The sequence below is a fragment of the Taudactylus pleione genome, unplaced genomic scaffold (assembly GCF_031769625.1).
Source record: "Taudactylus pleione unplaced genomic scaffold, aTauple2 ptg000573l, whole genome shotgun sequence".
Classification (NCBI taxonomy): Eukaryota; Metazoa; Chordata; class Amphibia; order Anura; family Myobatrachidae; genus Taudactylus; species Taudactylus pleione.
The window spans coordinates 2,170,308-2,189,714 of NW_028284975.1; the positions used below are offsets into that span (position 1 = coordinate 2,170,308).

The 19,407-nt window shown below is 41.0% G+C and overlaps 1 protein-coding gene across 3 annotated transcripts in view; it reads right to left on the minus strand.

Moving 5' to 3' along the window:
• Positions 1-1,942: 1,942 nt before the first annotated feature.
• Positions 1,943-19,407, minus strand: part of DDIT4L (DNA damage inducible transcript 4 like) — a 46,814-nt gene continuing 29,349 nt past the window's right edge. For 2 of the 3 annotated variants that reach the window (XM_088453219.1, XM_088453220.1), the window contains 2 exons: positions 10,916-11,091; positions 1,943-6,430 (listed from right to left, as the gene is read on the minus strand). In XM_088453219.1, coding sequence (XP_088309345.1) covers positions 5,943-6,419 — 477 coding nt within the window. In that variant the 5' untranslated portion in view covers positions 6,420-6,430; positions 10,916-11,091 and the 3' untranslated portion in view covers positions 1,943-5,942. The remainder of the gene's footprint in view (positions 6,431-10,915; positions 11,092-19,407) is intronic. The other variant, XM_088453218.1, reaches the window with a different exon arrangement.

The following is a 19,407-nucleotide window of genomic DNA, read 5'->3' on the forward strand; positions in this document are numbered from 1 at the left end:
AGACTCTATTCTTGCGATTAACGGTATATATATATATTTGTTATATGTCTATGTATATATATATATATTTATGCCCATACTGCACACTGATGAAGTCCAATTATGTGACGAAATGCATTTGGGATTTGGAGTGACATTGCCTGTAGTTCCAGCCGGTGTGAAGGAGAAGGGCTGGTCCCTGCTTGCTAGCCGCGACGCTCAGTGGAGCACATGCTGCACAGCTCCGGTGGTCACTAGAGCCCTGTTGATATGCTCGCTGATGTTTATTTAAATGTGAGTGTTCTCATTGATATGAAATAAACATTGTTTTATTTGGTTCGCGATGGTGCGCTCCCTGATTTTGTTTTAATGTATATATATATATATATATATATATATATGAAAAATAGAAAAGGTGGAAACAAGCGCCAAATAGTGTAAAAGGTTTCAACAATATTGATATGCCACACACATATATAGTGTATTCACAGCGCTTCACTTTTTCCACATTTTGATATGTTACAGCCTTATTCCAAAATGGAATAAATTAATTTTTGTCCTGAAAATTCTACACACAATACCCCATAATGACAACATGTAAAAAGTTTTTTTGCGTTTTTTTTGCAAATTTAATAAAAAAAGCCTAAGAAATCACATGTACATAAGTATTCACAATCTTTGCTCAATACTTTGTTGATGCACCTTTGGCAGCAATTACAGCCTCGTCTTTTTGAATATGATGCCACAAGCTTGGCACACCTATCTTTGGGCAGTTTTGCCCATTCCTCTTTGCAGCACCTCTCAAGCTCCATCAAGTTGGATGGGAAGCGTCGATGCACAGCCATTTTCAGAACTCTCCAGAGATGTTCAATCGGATTCAAGTCTGGGCTCTGGCTGGGCCACTCAAGGACATTCACAGAGTTGTCCTGAAGCCACTCCTTTGATATCTTGGCTGTGTGCTTAGGATCGTTGTCCTGCTGAAAGATGAACAGTTGCCCCAGTCTGAGGTCAAGAGCGCTCTGGAGCAGTTTTTCATCCAGGATGTCTTTGTACATTGCTGCATTCATCTTTCCATCTATCCTGACTAGTCTTCCAGTTCCTGCTGCTGAAAACCATCCCCACAGCATGATGTTGCCACCGTGCTTCACTGTAGGGATGGTATTGTCCTGGTGATGAGCGGTGCCTGGTTTCCTCCAAACATAATGCCTGGCATTCATGCCAAAGAGTTCAGTCTTTATCTCTCATGGTTTGAGAGTCCTTCAGGTGTATTGTGGATTGCTGTCCTTCGGGAAGTTCTCCTCTCTCCACAGAGGAATGCTGTAGCTCTGACAGAGTGACCATCGGGTTCTTGGTCACCTCCCTGACTAGGGCCCATCTCCCCCGATCGCTCAGTTTACACAGCCGACCAACTCTAGGAAGTGTCCTGGTGGTTCCGAACTTCTTCCATTTATGGATGATGGAGGCCATTGTGCTCATTGGGACCTTCAAAGCAGCAGATATTTTTCTGTACCCTTCCCCAGATTTGTGCCTCCAGACAATCCTGTCTTGGAGGTCTACAGACAATTCCTTGAGCTTCATGCTTGGTTCATGCTCTGACATGCACTGTTAAGTGTGGGACCTTATATAGACAGGCGTATGCCTTTGAAAATCATGTCCAGTCAACTGAATTTACCTCAGGTGGACTCCAATTAAGCTGTAAGAACATCTCAAGGATGATCAGTGGAAACAGGATGCACCTGAGCTCAATTTTGAGCTTAATGGCAAAGACTGTAAATACTTATGTACATGTGATTTCTTAGTTTATTTTTTTTATTAGATTTGCAAAAATCTCAAGAAAACTTTTTACACGTTGTCTTTATAGGGTATTGTGTGTAGAATTTTGAGGACAAAAATGAATTTATTCCATTTTGGAAAAAGGCTGGAGCATAACAATATGTGGAAAAAGTGAAGCGTTGTGAATACTTTCAGGATGCACTGTATATGCTGCGTACCGTGTCACCCTAGGACATGGGCATATAGTAGAGGGTCTTTACAAAGCATATCCCTTCTGGTCTCTCATGTTAGTTTGGTGTAGAATTTAGCACAGGACCCAGGAAGTTATAAGGAGATAAATAACACTCTCATAGTGTAGTATGTAAACACTTTATTACAGTCACACTATACACATAAAAAATGCTTAATTACTTTTAAATTGATTTCAAAAGGCTTATCTGAATAGATGGCTGGTCAGGTCAGTAAGCTGGGAGTCACTCATCCTCTCTGGCAAAGTGCTAATTAGCACTTCAGATCACAGTCCCTATTATTTTCAGTGGGGACTACGATATGACCCCTATGTACTAGACTCCAAAAAGCAATGCTTTTCGGAATTTAGCACCAGTAGTTTACACTATCTTCAGATGGTGTGAATGACTGTTGCATATGGAGGCTCCCGGTGCAGGAGAGAAATCTTTCGATATCTTTCGCCCCCGCAGCCCTGGCCAGTTCCGGAAGCTGACGCTATGTGCATTTGCAATGTCAGCTTCCTCCACTATTTGGACTTGTAATAATGTATATTAATAACTAAGGGTATATTGTAATTAATTTGGATTTGGGTCTATAGGTAATGGGTTGGGTTAGGAAATTTAAAGTTACACCTAATATTTAGTGTACTAGTATATACTTTCCTTTTGCAGAGTATATACCAATGAGGACTTCTCATGTAAAGTAAATTAACTTAGTTTATTTTTCCAGAGTATTTACTCCTTCTTGCTGAAGATGTTCTGGAACAATAAAAACAATTATAGAAACTGAAAAAAGGTTACCAGCGCAAAACTAGTGAACTGAGAAAAGTATGGGGTTTAATTATATATATATTGATTAAATAGTTATACTTCACAGTCAGTAAAAGCAACTCTATTAATTGTACAATATAAAATACAGAAAGCACATGTGCACAGTGCAATAAATATTCATACAAATTGACATAAAAGTAACATAAATATCTGTACTGCTTCTAGTGTTGAAACAATGTAACCCTTGATGGGTTAAGGAACCTGCTAATAGCAAAATAAAAATGATCTGTCCCAATAATCAGTGGTGATAATATGCATCAATAAGCACTGTTCCTTATTTATTCTCCCCAAGGGAACAATAAATAGGATTCCTGACCCACCAGCCTATATGTAAACTGATGAATGAAAAGTAAATACTGTATATAAAAGACTCTGTATGGTGACAATTAATGGACTCACTGGGTATCCAATGTTTAGAGACAACAGGTACCTGTGAATCCTGACCGGGGTGCTAGAGGAACTCCCAGTCATAGGAGTCAATTAACAATGGGTCAGTGGTGCTTTATAATGAAAACTGGCACCTGGTTCTGTGGAAGCACAGCAGCAAGACCGGCACTCGGTTGAGTGATGATAATATGTCGACTTCAGGTTGTGGATCATGGGTGAATGCCGCCCATCCGGCTGTGTAGTGATCAGGCAACACCTCTATCATATCCTGTTCATAGGGATTTCCTCGGTAGATTGAATAGTGATACCAGGTAGCAATAAGCCGCGGCAGTTGGATGTTCGAGGAAAAGGGGGGGCACATGTAAATTCTGTATCAATGTGGAGATCAGCTAACACGTTTCTCGGCCATATACTCCCAGCCGTTTCACCTGAGGAAATGTTTTAGATCTCTCCATAGTGTGTCTCATATAGAAAAAATTAACCAATCCAGAACATGATTGAAGCCAGTTACAGGTATTGCTAGTCCAGAATAGTAACCCAGTTGATTGGTTGCTATCGGCAACATCTATACTTCTAAAAACCCACACTTTAGTAAATATACCCCTTAGTCTTGGGGAAATTGGAGCCTTTTCCAAGCCAACCTCTTGTGGATTGTGGGTTAACTTCTGGAGGCTTGAGTGGAGGCACCACCAAGACAAGATCAGCAGCAATATTACCCTGAGCAGAAGAAAGTCTGAAGATCTGCAGGTAAGCTAAGGTTAAAATTTGTTAGTATGTATTTGTGTAATTAAAGCAAGCATGCATATGTATTCACAGTTGCAGAATATGTAGTTATGTACACATCATATATTACCAGGGCAGCAGAGACATGATTCAGCTTGTCTCCCAGTATAGTATTTTAATTAACTGTCCAGCCACCTTTCAGTCATCATTTCTGCAACAGGGGGAAGCAAGGTTTAACAATCATCAACTGTGCTTCATCCTGCAGTCATTGGATTAGTAACAAGATTAATGGAAGAATAGGAGGTGGGTCCTTATACCTCTGATCATACTGAAAGCCAGCACATGGCTAATGTATGGACTACTTGAGCAAGTACAGGTGATGAAGAAGCATGAAGAGAGAGATTCTTGTGGTGCATTGCAAATGCCTTAGGTTGTATAAGTTTAAAGAGTTTCCTTGTATACAGTATATGTCACAGCTAGATGGTAACATAAATCACATGCAAAAAGGACTTACTATATTGTGCATCTATCTATCTATCTATCTATCTATCTATCTATCTATCTATCTATCTATCTATCTATCTATCTATCAATCATGATAATGTAATATTTTATATACTTTAGTAATTAATTTATTAACTTAGTAGATTCACAAGCTACACTAGGTAATGGCTGGGTTACTGATGGGATAATCAATCTCACAACTATCATGAATACAATTAAAATGTTGGTTGTAGAATAAGATTGTCATAATGAAATACATATATATAGCAATCAACTTATTTAAAGTAATATGTATATACATATGTGTCATCATACACTATTTATGCAGTCACACCAAACAGCCCCTGTTTGCGCGCCAGATCAATTGCAACTCTGCTTGTGCCGATAGTCTTTTTTGCCCCTAAAACACATCTAAAGGCCCCTACACACTACATGATAACTTTAACGTTTTGGACAATTCCGACACATCGGAACGACAAATCGTTAAAAATGTGTAGTGTGTATGCAGTACATCATGTAGCGCGTGCTCCCGTGGGGTCATCATCCTCCTCGCCTGATCTTATTTACTGCATGTAAGATCAGATGATGCGGCTGACGATCCCATGCAGCACTATGCGGAGGGGGGCGGCATATCAGGCAGTTGGGCACCAGATCGCCCAGTGTGTATGGACTGCTAATATGTGGGCCCGTTGGAGCTGGGATAGTCGGCAACATAGCTGGATACACACATCGTTTAGTGTGTACCCAGCTTTAGTCACAATTCAATGTGACTAAGACGCACCAGCATCAGGCGACTGCACTGATTAATTTGATATGTGATTCTTGTATATCTGTGTGTGAGTGAGTCTGAATCTGTATACAAAGTGCTATGATGACAGCTTTTTTCCACGCCAAGTTTCATTGTGTTTCATTTATAGACTCGGTTGCACACAAATATACAAGTGTCGCATATCATATTATTCAGTGCAGTCTTCTGGTGCATCATAGTCACATCAAAGTGCGACTAAGATGCATTTTTCAGCTAAAAAAATGATCAGCGCAAGCAGACTCGCACAAGTCCTGGTGGCTCATTCACGCCAGGAGTCTCACACCACATGTGTATTGAGGTTAGGTGTGGTGTATAAGGAGGACACATCTTTATGTAGCCTGAACACAGTGAAAGCAATATTCACAAAAATGCAGCCTGCAAATTCACTTTTTAACATAAGCTTCAGTGAGGTCACTGGTGAATTGACAGTCTTAATATTGGTTCAGCACACAAAATGGTTTCTTCTACCATATATAGGCAACAGGTTCTCTTTAAGATTAACACAACTAATAAAAATACTGAGTTGGTTCCTTGTCTAAATCAAATTCCATCACCCTCCAAATTAAGGTTGACAAGTTGTTAAAAGCTCTGTAATGTGATTAAATTAAAAAAATATAAAATGAAAAACAGAAAATGGTCAATGAGATCCATGGAAAAGAACAGGATGTTTTAACTTCTAAACACACGTGAGTGAAAAAAAAATGCATGATCTAACAATATTCACTTCCTGCTCCAACGAGTGAAAAGTACAATCTTCTCTTGGACAGCTGAAACTTGGGACTTAGTTTTATGACGCTCCTAAAAAAGTTTGGGAAGCAGGTTCTGTTGATGAGAAGATCTTTTAAGTAGTCCCACCCCTGAGTATCCTGCTTTAAAACAAGCTTCAGTTCAAATGTTGGCTCAACTGAACAGTCATAAACTATTGTGTCCAGTGCTGCTTGTTTATTGTTACTTTCCAAACTCACATATATAATGCAACCTCGCAGTCCGCATGGCTCGCTTAATGACAGTTTCAGTACCTCCTGTGCCACCAATGTGGTCAATTCTTTGGGGACGAGAACTTGGGAGCACTGAAGTTTTGTGCTTTTTGCTCTGTACAGGCAATTCTCTAGCATTGTAACCAGATGGCAGGTTCTCACCAAAGACAAAGCATCACTGATGTTATGTTCAGTGGAAGAGTGATCCATGTAAGATGAACCTAAGGACAAAAACACAAATGTATATAAGCTCTGTTTACTATACTAAAGGAGAGAAAAGCTCAATATTCTGGTTTACAAATTAAAAGTATTTATTATAAGAATTTATTATGCAAAGAGAATTATCAGATCTAGCGGTATCCAATTAGCACCGATATATTTTTTCTAGGGGCAAAAACGAGGATTTCTCGCCAATAATCCCTGCTTTTCGATGATTTTTTCACCCTATCCTATTTGTTTCTGGCAAACAAATAGGATAAATCTCCCTAAAACACATAAGGATCCATGATTGGTTCACAGACCTACAGTATGTGCAGTTTTTGGGGATAATTTTTTGAGAAACATCAGGTCCTCAACAAAATCCCCGATAAGTGCTGGCATCGGACTGGACTTCGGGGCTAATTGGATAGCCCCGGGGGATCCAATAGCGTCCGTACAATGTTCAGGGCTAATTGGATACCTTCCATAGTATGCATGAAGATATATGATGGGGTGATGTGCAAGATGGTATCATATGTATTCCTTACTTAATATATATCAAGTTGTGTATCGGGCACATTCTAACAATGAGTGGAAAACAATAATATTAATAACAATAATTTAATAGTAATAATAATAATAATAATAATAATAATAATAATAATAATAATTTTATTTAGATAGCACTTTTCTCCAATAGGACTCAAGGTATTTACAGATATTATGAAATTAATACAGGTTTAGCTTTACAGAAATTACAGAAACCGGAAAAATACAGAAAACCTGAACATAATACTGAGCCATTTTGGGTGATAAATTCCAAGGGTTGTTTATCCTGCCCACAAAGGTACCAGGCAAGGCAGTTATCTTGAGAAGCACTATATAGGTTACACTGGGCAGAATGGGCAATGTCTGGATAAGATGACACATTATGGGGGAGCTACAGAAAACTAAAGCGAGATACATGATCCTTACAAAATGAGCAGATACATACATTGTTTATTTAACGGAGTACCAGGTGAGACATCTTTAGCACACTACATAGGTTACTTTATGAGAGAGAAGCAATGCATGGAACTAAGGCATATAATGGTGAAATGGAAAATGACTAACAAGATAAACACTGAATACATTTTTCCATAGGTTGTTCAACTTGCCAAAAAAAGTACCAGGTGATGCAGTCATCCATGGCACACTACATAGGTTACAGGGGGCCGGATGATTAATTCATAGAATTGTGATACACAGTAATGAATAACAGAGAACATCAACAAAAAAAGCAGAATACAGGGAAGCACCCAGAAGGGGACAGGTGAGGGACATGATGGGGTAGTGTAGAGAGATATGGAAAGCAGTTAGCGTATTGCAGGTAGAAGTAAATGGTAACAGAATATTAACACAGATGACATACTGCAAAATAAGTGAGGATAGATTGCAGAAATAGTAATAATAATTAATTACACACAGTGTTATGCAATAGTGGGTAAAATTACCAGATGAAGCTGCAGGAGGATGGCGTAGTAGTGTGCATTGGGTGCAGGGTATAAGAAAATGTCTAAACTGAGGCAGAGATGTGTCAAATAATAGAAATAGGCTTTAAGGACAGAAATCAAAGTGGTAATTAGATGTGTCGAAGTCGGATAATTGGCTGAGACAAAATCGGTTTAAAATTAAATCTGCACGATGCCATTTTGCAAATGGCAATGAGACGCCATTTTGCGACTGGCCGCCCAGCGCCATTTTAGTGAATCTCGCCCATTATAAGTACATACGGCGATGCTATTATTTAGCGTCATCCGATTCCCACGCAATAGAAAGAAGTTAAAAGTCCTCATCATATAAATACTGACAGTCACTAAAACATATAAAATGATCAACCCTGCAAAACACTTACTATGGTGTACTCCACAAACACGTAGTCACACAACGCTAACTAACGTCTTTTCCCAAAACCCCAATACACACTGCACACTTACACATTAAACCACACAGTAGTGCCACTTACACATCATTCCACATAGTAATGCCCCCTTCTATAGGGTGAGTCAAAGCACTCACCTGGCCACCAATCTCTGTGCTACTGTCACTGACACTGTGAAAGTATGATTAGCTGTCATGCTACACTGGCCATCTGATGGCTCCTCTCCCAGCACTGTGGTCAAGATGTCATGACGTCTCTCCATAAACTCAGTGCAGGAGCTGGAAGGCGTAGCTCTGGAGTGAGCTCTGGAGAGTGCTGAGAAGGAGAGGGTGCACCGCTAGTAACAACATTGCAGCGGGTACCCAACAAATGGAGATTTCGGTGATGGCCAGTTCCACCCACTTTAGGAATGCAACAAGCCATCTTGGAATATCTGTCCATCAACACCAGTACAATAGTAGACCTTTTAGATGGCAGTAGTTCAGCAACACAATCTAAATAAATATCTTTCTAGGGGTCAGAAGCGACTGGTAAGGTCACAATTGCCCATTGGGCAAGGTATGAGACAAAGTATGTTGGGCACAAGTTGGTCAGTCTTTAATGTGTTACTGAATTAACTGGTTCAAGTACTGACACCAGAACTGCTGGTAAACCTAATTGTTAGTCTTATTGATCCCAGGATCTTCATCGCTGGGAGAATCATCAAATTGATGCACGACTCCCTTATGCAGTTGAAACAAGGGTACAAATAAACAGAACTTATCTCTGAGCATTTCAGCAGCTTTGGATATCAACTTATCCTTTTCCCAATCTCTCATTTGATGAGTTGCCATCCATATATGTTTTACAGTATATATTTTCTCAACGCTGATGGAGTAATAGTGGCGATTACTTTCTCTTCAGGTAGAATTGATTTTATAAAAATGTCTACAATTTGGCCCAAGGCCCATCTAGCTTGTCTGGAATTCAACTTCTGGAGATTTGATATACTCAAAGTGACAATGATCCATATAAATAGTTACAAGAATTTCCAGTTCAGAAGAAAAGCCAAGCAGAAACAAATTGGAAGGCATTCTTTGATTGGCTGAAGCCAGAATGAAGTGCGAATGACCAGAAAATAAGGCACATTCTTTGGGGTAAGAGCAGTCAGTGGTTGAACAATCTTTGATAAAACTTTAGTAAAATGTCAGTAATAGTTTGCAAAACTTTATACTGCTTTTACATCTTGTAGATCTTCTCACCAATCTTGAAGTGCTTTGATTTTTTCATTGTCAGTTCAATGCCTTTTGCTAAAATAACATGTCCCATAAAAGTACCTTTCTCTAGTTTAGCATTGAGCACAAGTTTTTTCAGATGCTCTAGAACACTTCTTATATGAATATGATATGTCTCCACATATTCAGAATAGATAAGTATATTATCAAGGTATATGCTAGAGTACTGATCCAATATATCCCTGAACACATCGTTGCCAAAATGTTTGAATGTGGCTGGAGCATTAAATAGACCAATGGCATGACAAGATATTCAATATTATCATATGTGGTACTGAAAACTGTTTTATACTTATCAAATACACATATCCAAATCTGGTTATATGCTTATCTTAAATCTAGATTTGTGCAAATTTTGGCATCATGATTACAATGCAGATTTAAATGACACTGTTTAGAATTTTGTTAATTTCAAAACTGTGTAATCTATGAAAGACCTGAGTCTTCCATTTTTTTTGCCAATGAAGTAGATTGCAGCACCAGCAGTGGAAGGTCTAATAACCCCTGTGGCCAAATTGTTATAGATATATTCCTTCAAAGTCAGAAATACTGTCTCAGCCAATGAGTATATGCATCCAAAAGGAACTTATGTACTAAGTAGAATATCAATGGGACAGTCTTAGATTTATGGGGAGGCATTTTTCCACCTGCGTGTTCAATGTCCAAGACAATATTTTCACAGCGTTCATCAATAGACTCAATGAATGAAATATCAGTTTCTTAATGAATAGGCCCTGAAACAAGTGGATACCATCAATTGTTTCTAGAAGTATACTCATGGACCGTAATTGCAAAAATATGCAAATGTTTCCAAAGCTTATCCAAGCATTGGGACACCCACTGCTGCCTTCTCATACTTGTCTGAAGATGTGCAGCAGCCTAAACATCAGGAACATCGATGCAGATTGGGCAGCCATGCAGCTTCTAAGTCGTCTGACCAGTCTCAAGCATGGATTGGGTCTGAAATACCTGCAGTTGAAATGCCTTCTATCAAAATGCTGACAGTGGTGTCCCAGTGCTCGGTATCCTGACAGGGGTCAGGTGAGTATGCTAACCCTCCCCCCTTCTCCCCCTAACCCTCCTTTCTTGCACCTTAATCCTCCCCACCCTTATCCTAACCCTTATCCTCCCTGTTAGTGCCTAAACCTAAATCTCCCCCCTTAGTACCTAATCCTAACCTCTCCAGTGGTGCCTAACCCCCCCAGTGGTGCCTAACCCTAACCTCCCCTAAAACATAACCCTAACCCCCCTGTGGTGCTTAAACCTAACCCTCCCCCCCGTGGCTAACAGCTAAGGTGCCCTGCTATACTTACGATCGGGATGGTGGCTGACAGGATTCTGGCGTCGGTATCTAAACTGGCATCACCTATTTTAGTCCTGGGTCAGGATTTCGATGCCAGGATGTCAACAACTGGCAACCCGTCCGCCGGCAAACTGACTACATCCCCTCAAACACTGCATCTCTCCTGACACGCTGAGAGCTCTCATGCTGTGAAGAAGATAGCAATGACTAATTTATGCACACTCATGAAACGGCATTTGAACAGTCAGAAAAACCTGCATTTTTCTAGCCAACTCCCTGGTACCTCCCTCAAACACTGACTATTTGTCACTCACTTTGCGATTGAATCCTCTCTTCAAGTGTAAACGCAAATTAATTGCTGCACGTGCGCAATGGCTAACAATCGCTCAATCTCCGTAAATATCAGCATTGCTTATGTTTCTGAATCAGGCCCTTTGTCTGTGTATGCATACCTTAAGCAGACTTCTTTCTTTGGGTCATGTGCAGTATGCAGAAATCCACAAGATCTATGCGCATTGGGACTTGCATGCTACTCATAATCTGTCCTACTTTATCCTTTTTTTTTTTTTTTTCACATTAGCATTCCTATTCATTATTAACACCATGGCTATCAAGGCACCTCCCTTGTGAACTTCCCATTCCTGTACAAACAAGGCCTGCCGAAACACAAACTGTGAACTTTTGATGAATTGCAAATAAATTATACTTGGTATTTATATTTATCTTATGTCCAACCCAAAACTAAAATGGGGATTACTAATTTTGGGAATATATCAGAGTAATTAGGTGCATATGTTGTGCAATTAAACTAAATCCTGACTCAATAATTCTGTCACATCATTTTTAAATGTTTTTTCTTAATAAATATAAAATAATAATGATGTGGAATATACAACCAAACTTTTATTTGTTTTACTCTTGTGTCAAGAGGTTGATTTCCCCAGATTTATTCAGTATCTTGTTAGTGCTATTTTCCTTGTTGCTTGCCTCATTTGTTTGTGCTCGCTGTCTATCTTTCTTCAATAAATTCTCTTTTTTAATTAAGTTACCATGAAGCTGCAGGGAAAAGCTTAGCTTCTTTGCAAACTTCAGAATATAACAGTGAATATATTTCCAGTTGAAAGTTGATCTGGAGAAAATGGCTTTGGTAAATGTGTATATTATTCATTATATAAATATAATAATTAGAATTTGTTGAAATAATATTTTCCTTGAGAGATCTCCAAATGTCATTGTAACTCAAATACACATAACATTAAAAGCTAATTTGATTTAATTTATGGTGGTCAGTAGAAATTTAATCAAATCATCTAAATCACCATTGACATTACTATTATTTACTTTTATTTATAGGGCACCACGCAGTGTCCACAGCATCATACAAGAAATATAAAATGACATACACATTACAGAAGTACACAGAAAAAAACAGAATTCAATGTACTATAATAATTAAGGAATAGTGTGGCCTGATAAAAATAATATCAAAATGTAACAATAATTATTTAAAACATCAACACACAATGCATATAAAGCAGCATAAAAATATGCATAAATTCAAACAGAAATGTGTATCAGCAACTGATATATTCAGAGCCAGATAAAACCCCCAATAAAGAAAATATCAGTGTGTCTCTTGCTGGAAAGCCCAGCCGCAGGGGGCATATGCAGGATAAATATATTGCTTTTAAATCAATCCAAATAATACAGTTTTTATTGATATTGGTATATTACCAGCTTCTAGGAGAAGAATGTCCAAACAGTCTTTTTAGTAAGATGTCCTCGCCCTGTTTGTAGATGTTTGTTGAACTGCTATCTAAAGATGAACTCCTGCACTGGTCTGGATGATATTAGTTGGAATAGCATCCTAGTTTCGATTTAGCTTGACGCGAAGAAGCAAATGTGGGGATACCCAAAAAATGCCTGGTGTACATACCCAGTTAATAATCAGAGATGTATGTAACACCCTCTAAGGGATGGTATTTGTAAATACACCCCTCTCAGTGTTAGAGCTTGCTTCCTGTTGTAGATATTACATGCCTGAGACCCTGGGATCAGTTTTCAGGTAAAGGAGGGGCTGGAGAGATAGACACGCATGGGTGGGAAGACTGGGTGTGTAGCTGGCAGAGCAGAGGGAGGAGGGGGAGAGAACAAAGGGGGTTGGGAAGAAGAATTTGGGAGAGCGCAGACATCTTTGGGAAGCTTCAGAGCTGGAAGCAGAAATGTAGCCCTTGTGCTCCCCTGGCAGGGGGAGATTGGCGGGGCCGTGGTGACTGCCACGATGCCCATCTAACGCCAAAGGAGAAATAGGTCTAGAGTGAGACCACTGAGATAAAGTCTGTGAGAGACCACAGAGAAAGAGCTGGAAGGTTGCAGTGTGAGCAGCCCAGTGAAGTGTTCAGCACCCATGAGAGGGGTAAGAGACGCAAGTATATGTGTTGAAGAGATGGGGAAGAGGAATTTTCCAGGGGCTTTTACTGTTAAGGTACCAGAGGAGTCCCTTATGCATAAAAGCCACCCAGCAGCCATTAAAGGGGGGGTCACTGTGGTAGCAGTGTGGCTATAGGAGCCATTCCTGTAGGATAGGGATGGGCAGCAGCTGAGCGTCTGATAGCTGCAATAGAAAAGTCTGTATATTGCTGTCCCATGTGAAAGAGAAGGGGAGCAGAGAGAGGCAGACTGTGTATGAGACACTCTGTATATTGTCTTAGAAGAGACAAAGGAGAGGCAGAGTGCAAAAGAAGTTATGTGAGATGTGTGTGAAGCTGTGGAACTACAGGCACCAGCCAGCATAGGGCCTGGTGGACCTGCATGTATGAAGTGAACTACAGGCACCAGCCAGCAAAGGGCTAGGTGGACCTGAAGTATGAAGTGGAGAACTACAGGCACCAGCCAGCAAAGGGCTAGGTGGACCTGCACGTATGAAGTGGAGAACTACAGGCACCAGCCAGCGAAGGGCTAGGTGGACCTGCACATATGAAGTGGAGAACTACAGGCACCAGCCAGCAAAGGGCTAGGTGGACCTGCACGTATGAAGTGGAGAACTACAGGCACCAGCCAGCGAAGGGCTAGGTGGACCTGCACATATGAAGTGGAGAACTACAGGCACCAGCCAGCAAAGGGCCAGGTGGACCTGTGTGGGTAAAATGCAAAGCATTCATTGTGACTATGCTTAAAGACTGTGCTGGTGAAGAAGAGTGTGATGTAATGTAACCATATCCATAAGATTGTCATATACCATCTGACATGCCAAGTATATGAGCTGGAGGGAGAGGAGAAGCTGCTGTAACCATATTCTTGTCCTGTAAAGTCATGTGCAGGAGGAGAGAAATAAATTGGTTTATTTTTATAAGAGAAGGTCTGGCGCCCAAGTTATTCAATAGAACTGTTGCTGCATGTGTCTATCTATACCTGTATCTATATGTGTGACTGTTATAAAGCCTGCATGGGCAGGGACCCCCTTCTCAGGTATTGGCCACACCCTGGAGAGCTAGCCTGAGGCAATAGGAGGTGTATCACTCCAAATGCACCTATGTACCACACCGCACACTGAAGGGGGGTTACAAAATGGCGCCCAACGTGGGACTCGAGCACAGTAAGATGGAAGAAGTGCTCGCAGGATACAGAGACTAAATGCAGTAAATCCAGCCGGAGCAAACCCCTTGGTAGATACCGTGTCTGATCTTCTCTGGGTGTCCCAGCGAGACCAAGGGTTCAGGAGGCGGAGATTGACCCCATTGTTTAAAGTTACCAGTGTAACTTCGCTGTAGGACAAAGTGTCAAGTACAAAATGGTGGTAGTGCCAAAGTGTTTCAGAGACTGTTTAAAAGCAGAAGCACCTGTGTGAAGTTTTCTTGGGACTTGTAGTGCCGTTCATCCCATCTGCGTGGGAAGCGAGGAGAGCAAGCTCAGCGGAATTGTTGTGTGTTCCTCCAGAAGTTGGGGGGAGCACATGTAAAAAGTTGCCCAGCATTAGAGAAGAGCTGGGGGGAGTGCACCCTGCACCCGCAAAAGTTTGGGGGTATTGGGAGGGGCCACGAGAGCCACCTGTCTCCTTTTGACCCGAGGAGGGGAGGAGACTCAACGGGCAGGCCTGGCAGGTACTTCGTTGTATGACATTAAAATTGTCATTTATAGCTCATGTATGAACAAACGTGTTTGAGGACACCCGTGACTCTTGTGTTATTATACACATTGGGGGTAGTGGGATATATTGTTGGAAATGTGAATTTTTTTTGCATACTGTTCACTGCTAATGTTTTTTTTTCCATGCAAATGTGATCTAATGTGATTTTCACCACTGAGATTTTTTTTTTATTATGTGGGGTGACATACGAAATTGCAAGGTTTTACATGTGTGCACCAGTGTAAGTCGGGTGTGCCTGCATGTGCAAGTGATTAGCCAGGTATACCAAAATAATGTATATATTTTAAAGCATACCTACCTAATGGGGGGAGTATGTAACACCCTCTAAGGGATGGTATTTGTAAATACACCCCTCTCAGTGTTAGAGCTTGCTTCCTGTTGTAGATATTACATGCATGAGACCCTGGGATCAGTTTTCAGGTAAAGGAGGGGCTGGAGAGATAGACACGCATGGGTGGGAAGACTGGGTGTGTAGCTGGCAGAGCAGAGGGAGGAGGGGGAGAGAACAAAGGGGGTTGGGAAGAAGAATTTGGGAGAGCGCAGACATCTTTGGGAAGCTTCAGAGCTGGAAGCAGAAATGTAGCCCTTGTGCTCCCCTGGCAGGGGGAGATTGGCGGGGCCGTGGTGACTGCCACGATGCCCATCTAACGCCAAAGGAGAAATAGGTCTAGAGTGAGACCACTGAGATAAAGTCTGTGAGAGACCACAGAGAAAGAGCTGGAAGGTTGCAGTGTGAGCAGCCCAGTGAAGTGTTCAGCACCCATGAGAGGGGTAAGAGACGCAAGTATATGTGTTGAAGAGATGGGGAAGAGGAATTTCCCAGGGGCTTTTACTGTTAAGGTACCAGAGGAGTCCCTTATGCATAAAAGCCACCCAGCAGCCATTAAAGGGGGGGTCACTGTGGTAGCAGTGTGGCTATAGGAGCCATTCCTGTAGGATAGGGATGGGCAGCAGCTGAGCGTCTGATAGCTGCAATAGAAAAGTCTGTATATTGCTGTCCCATGTGAAAGAGAAGGGGAGCAGAGAGAGGCAGACTGTGTATGAGACACTCTGTATATTGTCTTAGAAGAGACAAAGGAGAGGCAGAGTGCAAAAGAAGTTATGTGAGATGTGTGTGAAGCTGTGGAAGGGCTAGGTGGACCTGCACATATGAAGTGGAGAACTACAGGCACCAGCCAGCAAAGGGCCAGGTGGACCTGTGTGGGTAAAATGCAAAGCATTCATTGTGACTATGCTTAAAGACTGTGCTGGTGAAGAAGAGTGTGATGTAATGTAACCATATCCATAAGATTGTCATATACCATCTGACATGCCAAGTATATGAGCTGGAGGGAGAGGAGAAGCTGCTGTAACCATATTCTTGTCCTGTAAAGTCATGTGCAGGAGGAGAGAAATAAATTGGTTTATTTTTATAAGAGAAGGTCTGGCGCCCAAGTTATTCAATAGAACTGTTGCTGCATGTGTCTATCTATACCTGTATCTATATGTGTGACTGTTATAAAGCCTGCATGGGCAGGGACCCCCTTCTCAGGTATTGGCCACACCCTGGAGAGCTAGCCTGAGGCAATAGGAGGTGTATCACTCCAAATGCACCTATGTACCACACCGCACACTGAAGGGGGGTTACATGTATATCAACTGTGTCATTCAATACACAATTTATCAACCCGCATATATAAATTAAATATAATTAACTTGATGGAGGCAATCCTATCCTTAACAAAAATGGGACTGTCCTGCTGAAATCGGGACATTTGGGATTAGTGCGCCCTCAAAGGGGTGGCGCCCCATTGGTCAAACGCCCCAAGAGCCATCTTAGGATAGATAGATAGGTAGATATGAGATAGGTAGATAGGTAGGTAGATATGACATAGATAGATACATATGACATAGATAGAGATAGATAGATAGATAGATAGATAGATAGATAGATAGATAGATAGATAGATTAGATAGATAGATAGATAGATAGATAGATAGATAGATAGATAAATAGATAGATAGATAGATAGATAGATAGATAGATAGATAGATACAGTCAGGTCCATAAATATTGGGACATTGACAGAATTTTCATATTTTGTCCTCTATTCACCACCACAATGGCTTTGAAATGAAACAAACAAGATGTGCTTTAACTGCAGACTTTCAGATTTCATTTGAGGGTAATTACATCCTAATCAGGTGAACGGTGTAGGAATTACAATGGTTTCTATATGTGCCTCCCACTTTTTAAGGGGCCAAAAGTAATGGGACAAACTAAACAATCTTAAATCTAACTTTCACTTTTTAATACTTTGTTGCAAATCCTTTGCAGGCAATTACAGCCTGAAGTCTGGAATGCATAGACATCACCAGATGCTGGGTTTCGGCACTGGTGATGCTCTGCCAGGCCTCTACTGCAAATGTCTTCAGTTCCTGCTTCTTCTTGGGCCATTTTCCCTTCAGTTTTTTCTTCCTCAAGTGAAATGCATGCTCAATCGTATTCAGGTCAGGGGATTGACTTGGCCATTGCATAACATTCCACTTTTTAGCCTTAAAAAACTCTTTGGTTGCTTTTGCAGTATGCTTCGGGTCATTGTCCATCTGCACTGTGAAGCGCTGTCCAATGAGTTCTGAAGCATTTGACTGAATATAAGCATATAATATTGCCCGAAACACTTCAGAATTCATTCTGCTGCTTTTGTCAGCAGTCACATCATCAATAAATGCAAGGGAACCAGTTCCATTGGCAGCCATACATGCCCACACCATGACACTACCACCACCATGCTTCACTGATGAGGTGGTATGTTTTGGATCATGAGCAGATCCTTTCCTTCTCTTCTCTTCCCATCACTCTGGTACAAGTTGATCTTTGTCTCATCTGTCCATAGGATGTTGTTCTAGAACTGTAATGGCTTTTTTAGATGTTGTTTGGCAAACTCTAATCTGGTCTTCCTGTTTTTGTGGCTCACCAATGGTTTGCATCTTGTGGTGAACCCTCTATATTCACTCTTGTGAAGTCTTCTCTTGATTGTTGACTTTGACACATATACATCTACCTCCTGGAGAGTGTTCTTGATTTGGCCAACTGTTGTGAAGGGGTTTTTCTTCACCAGGGAAATAATTCTTTTGTCATCCACCACAGTTGTTTTCCGTGGTCTTCCGGGTCTTTTGGTGTTGCTGAGCTCTCCGGTGCGTTCTTTCTTTTTAAGAATGTTCCAAACAGTTGATTTGGCCACACCTAATGTTTTTGCTATCTCTCTGATGGGTTTGTTTTGATTTTTCAGCCTAATGATGGCTTGCTTCACTGATAGTGACAGCTCTTTGGATCTCATATTGAGAGTTTACAGCAACTGATTCCAAATGCAAATGTCACACCTAGAATCAACTCCAGACCTTTTACCTGCTTAATTGATAATGAAATAACGAGGGAATAGCCCACACCTGTCCATGAAATAGCTTTTGAGTTGATAGTCCCATTACTTTTGGCCCCTTAAAAAGTGGGAGGCACATATTGAAACCGTTGTAATTCCTACATCGTTCACCCGATTTGGATGGAATTACCCTCAAATTAAATCTGAAAGTCTGCAGTTAAAGCACATCTTGTTTGTTTCATTTCAAAACCTTAGTGGTGGTGAATAGAGGCAAAAATATGAAAATTCTGTCAATGTCCCAATATTTATGGACCTGACTGTAGATAGATAGATAGATAGATAGATAGAGAGTGCTAGGATAGATAGATAGATATGAGATAGGTAGATAGGTAGGTAGGTAGATAGATAGGTAGGTAGATATGAGATAGATAGATACATATGACATAGATAGAGATAGATAGATAGATAGATAGATAGATAGATAGATAGATAGATAGATAGATAGATAGATAGATAGAGAGTGCGGTGTAATAAATATCTATAGAGCAGGCATTGTTTTTGTAAGAGAATAGCCAATGTGATTAAAATATTCTAATAAAATACAAACTATATTTAAAATAAAAATGAGTGTATGGTTAGGGTTAGCTCTGTACACACTGTGTTTATGGGTGTGTTTCGCCTAACAACTAGTAAGTGTACCAGGGTATCTGGGCATGAGACCCAGATTGCATATCAGTGAAGGCTTACTTTAGGAATACATGATCGGGGATCTCAGTGCAGCCCCCCCATGACTTGCTGGGTGTATGTAATTACAGAGCTGGGTGGAAGGGTGTGTAGTGAACACAGGGCCTGATTCAGACCCGCTGGCAAGCGCTATGCGCTCGCGAACGGGTCGATGTTTGGCCACTGCGCATGCGCACGCCGGAGCCGGCTAAGGCATGCGCGAGACCTGGCTAGCGATGGGCACTCCGTCGCTACGGGTCTTGCACCAAAGCG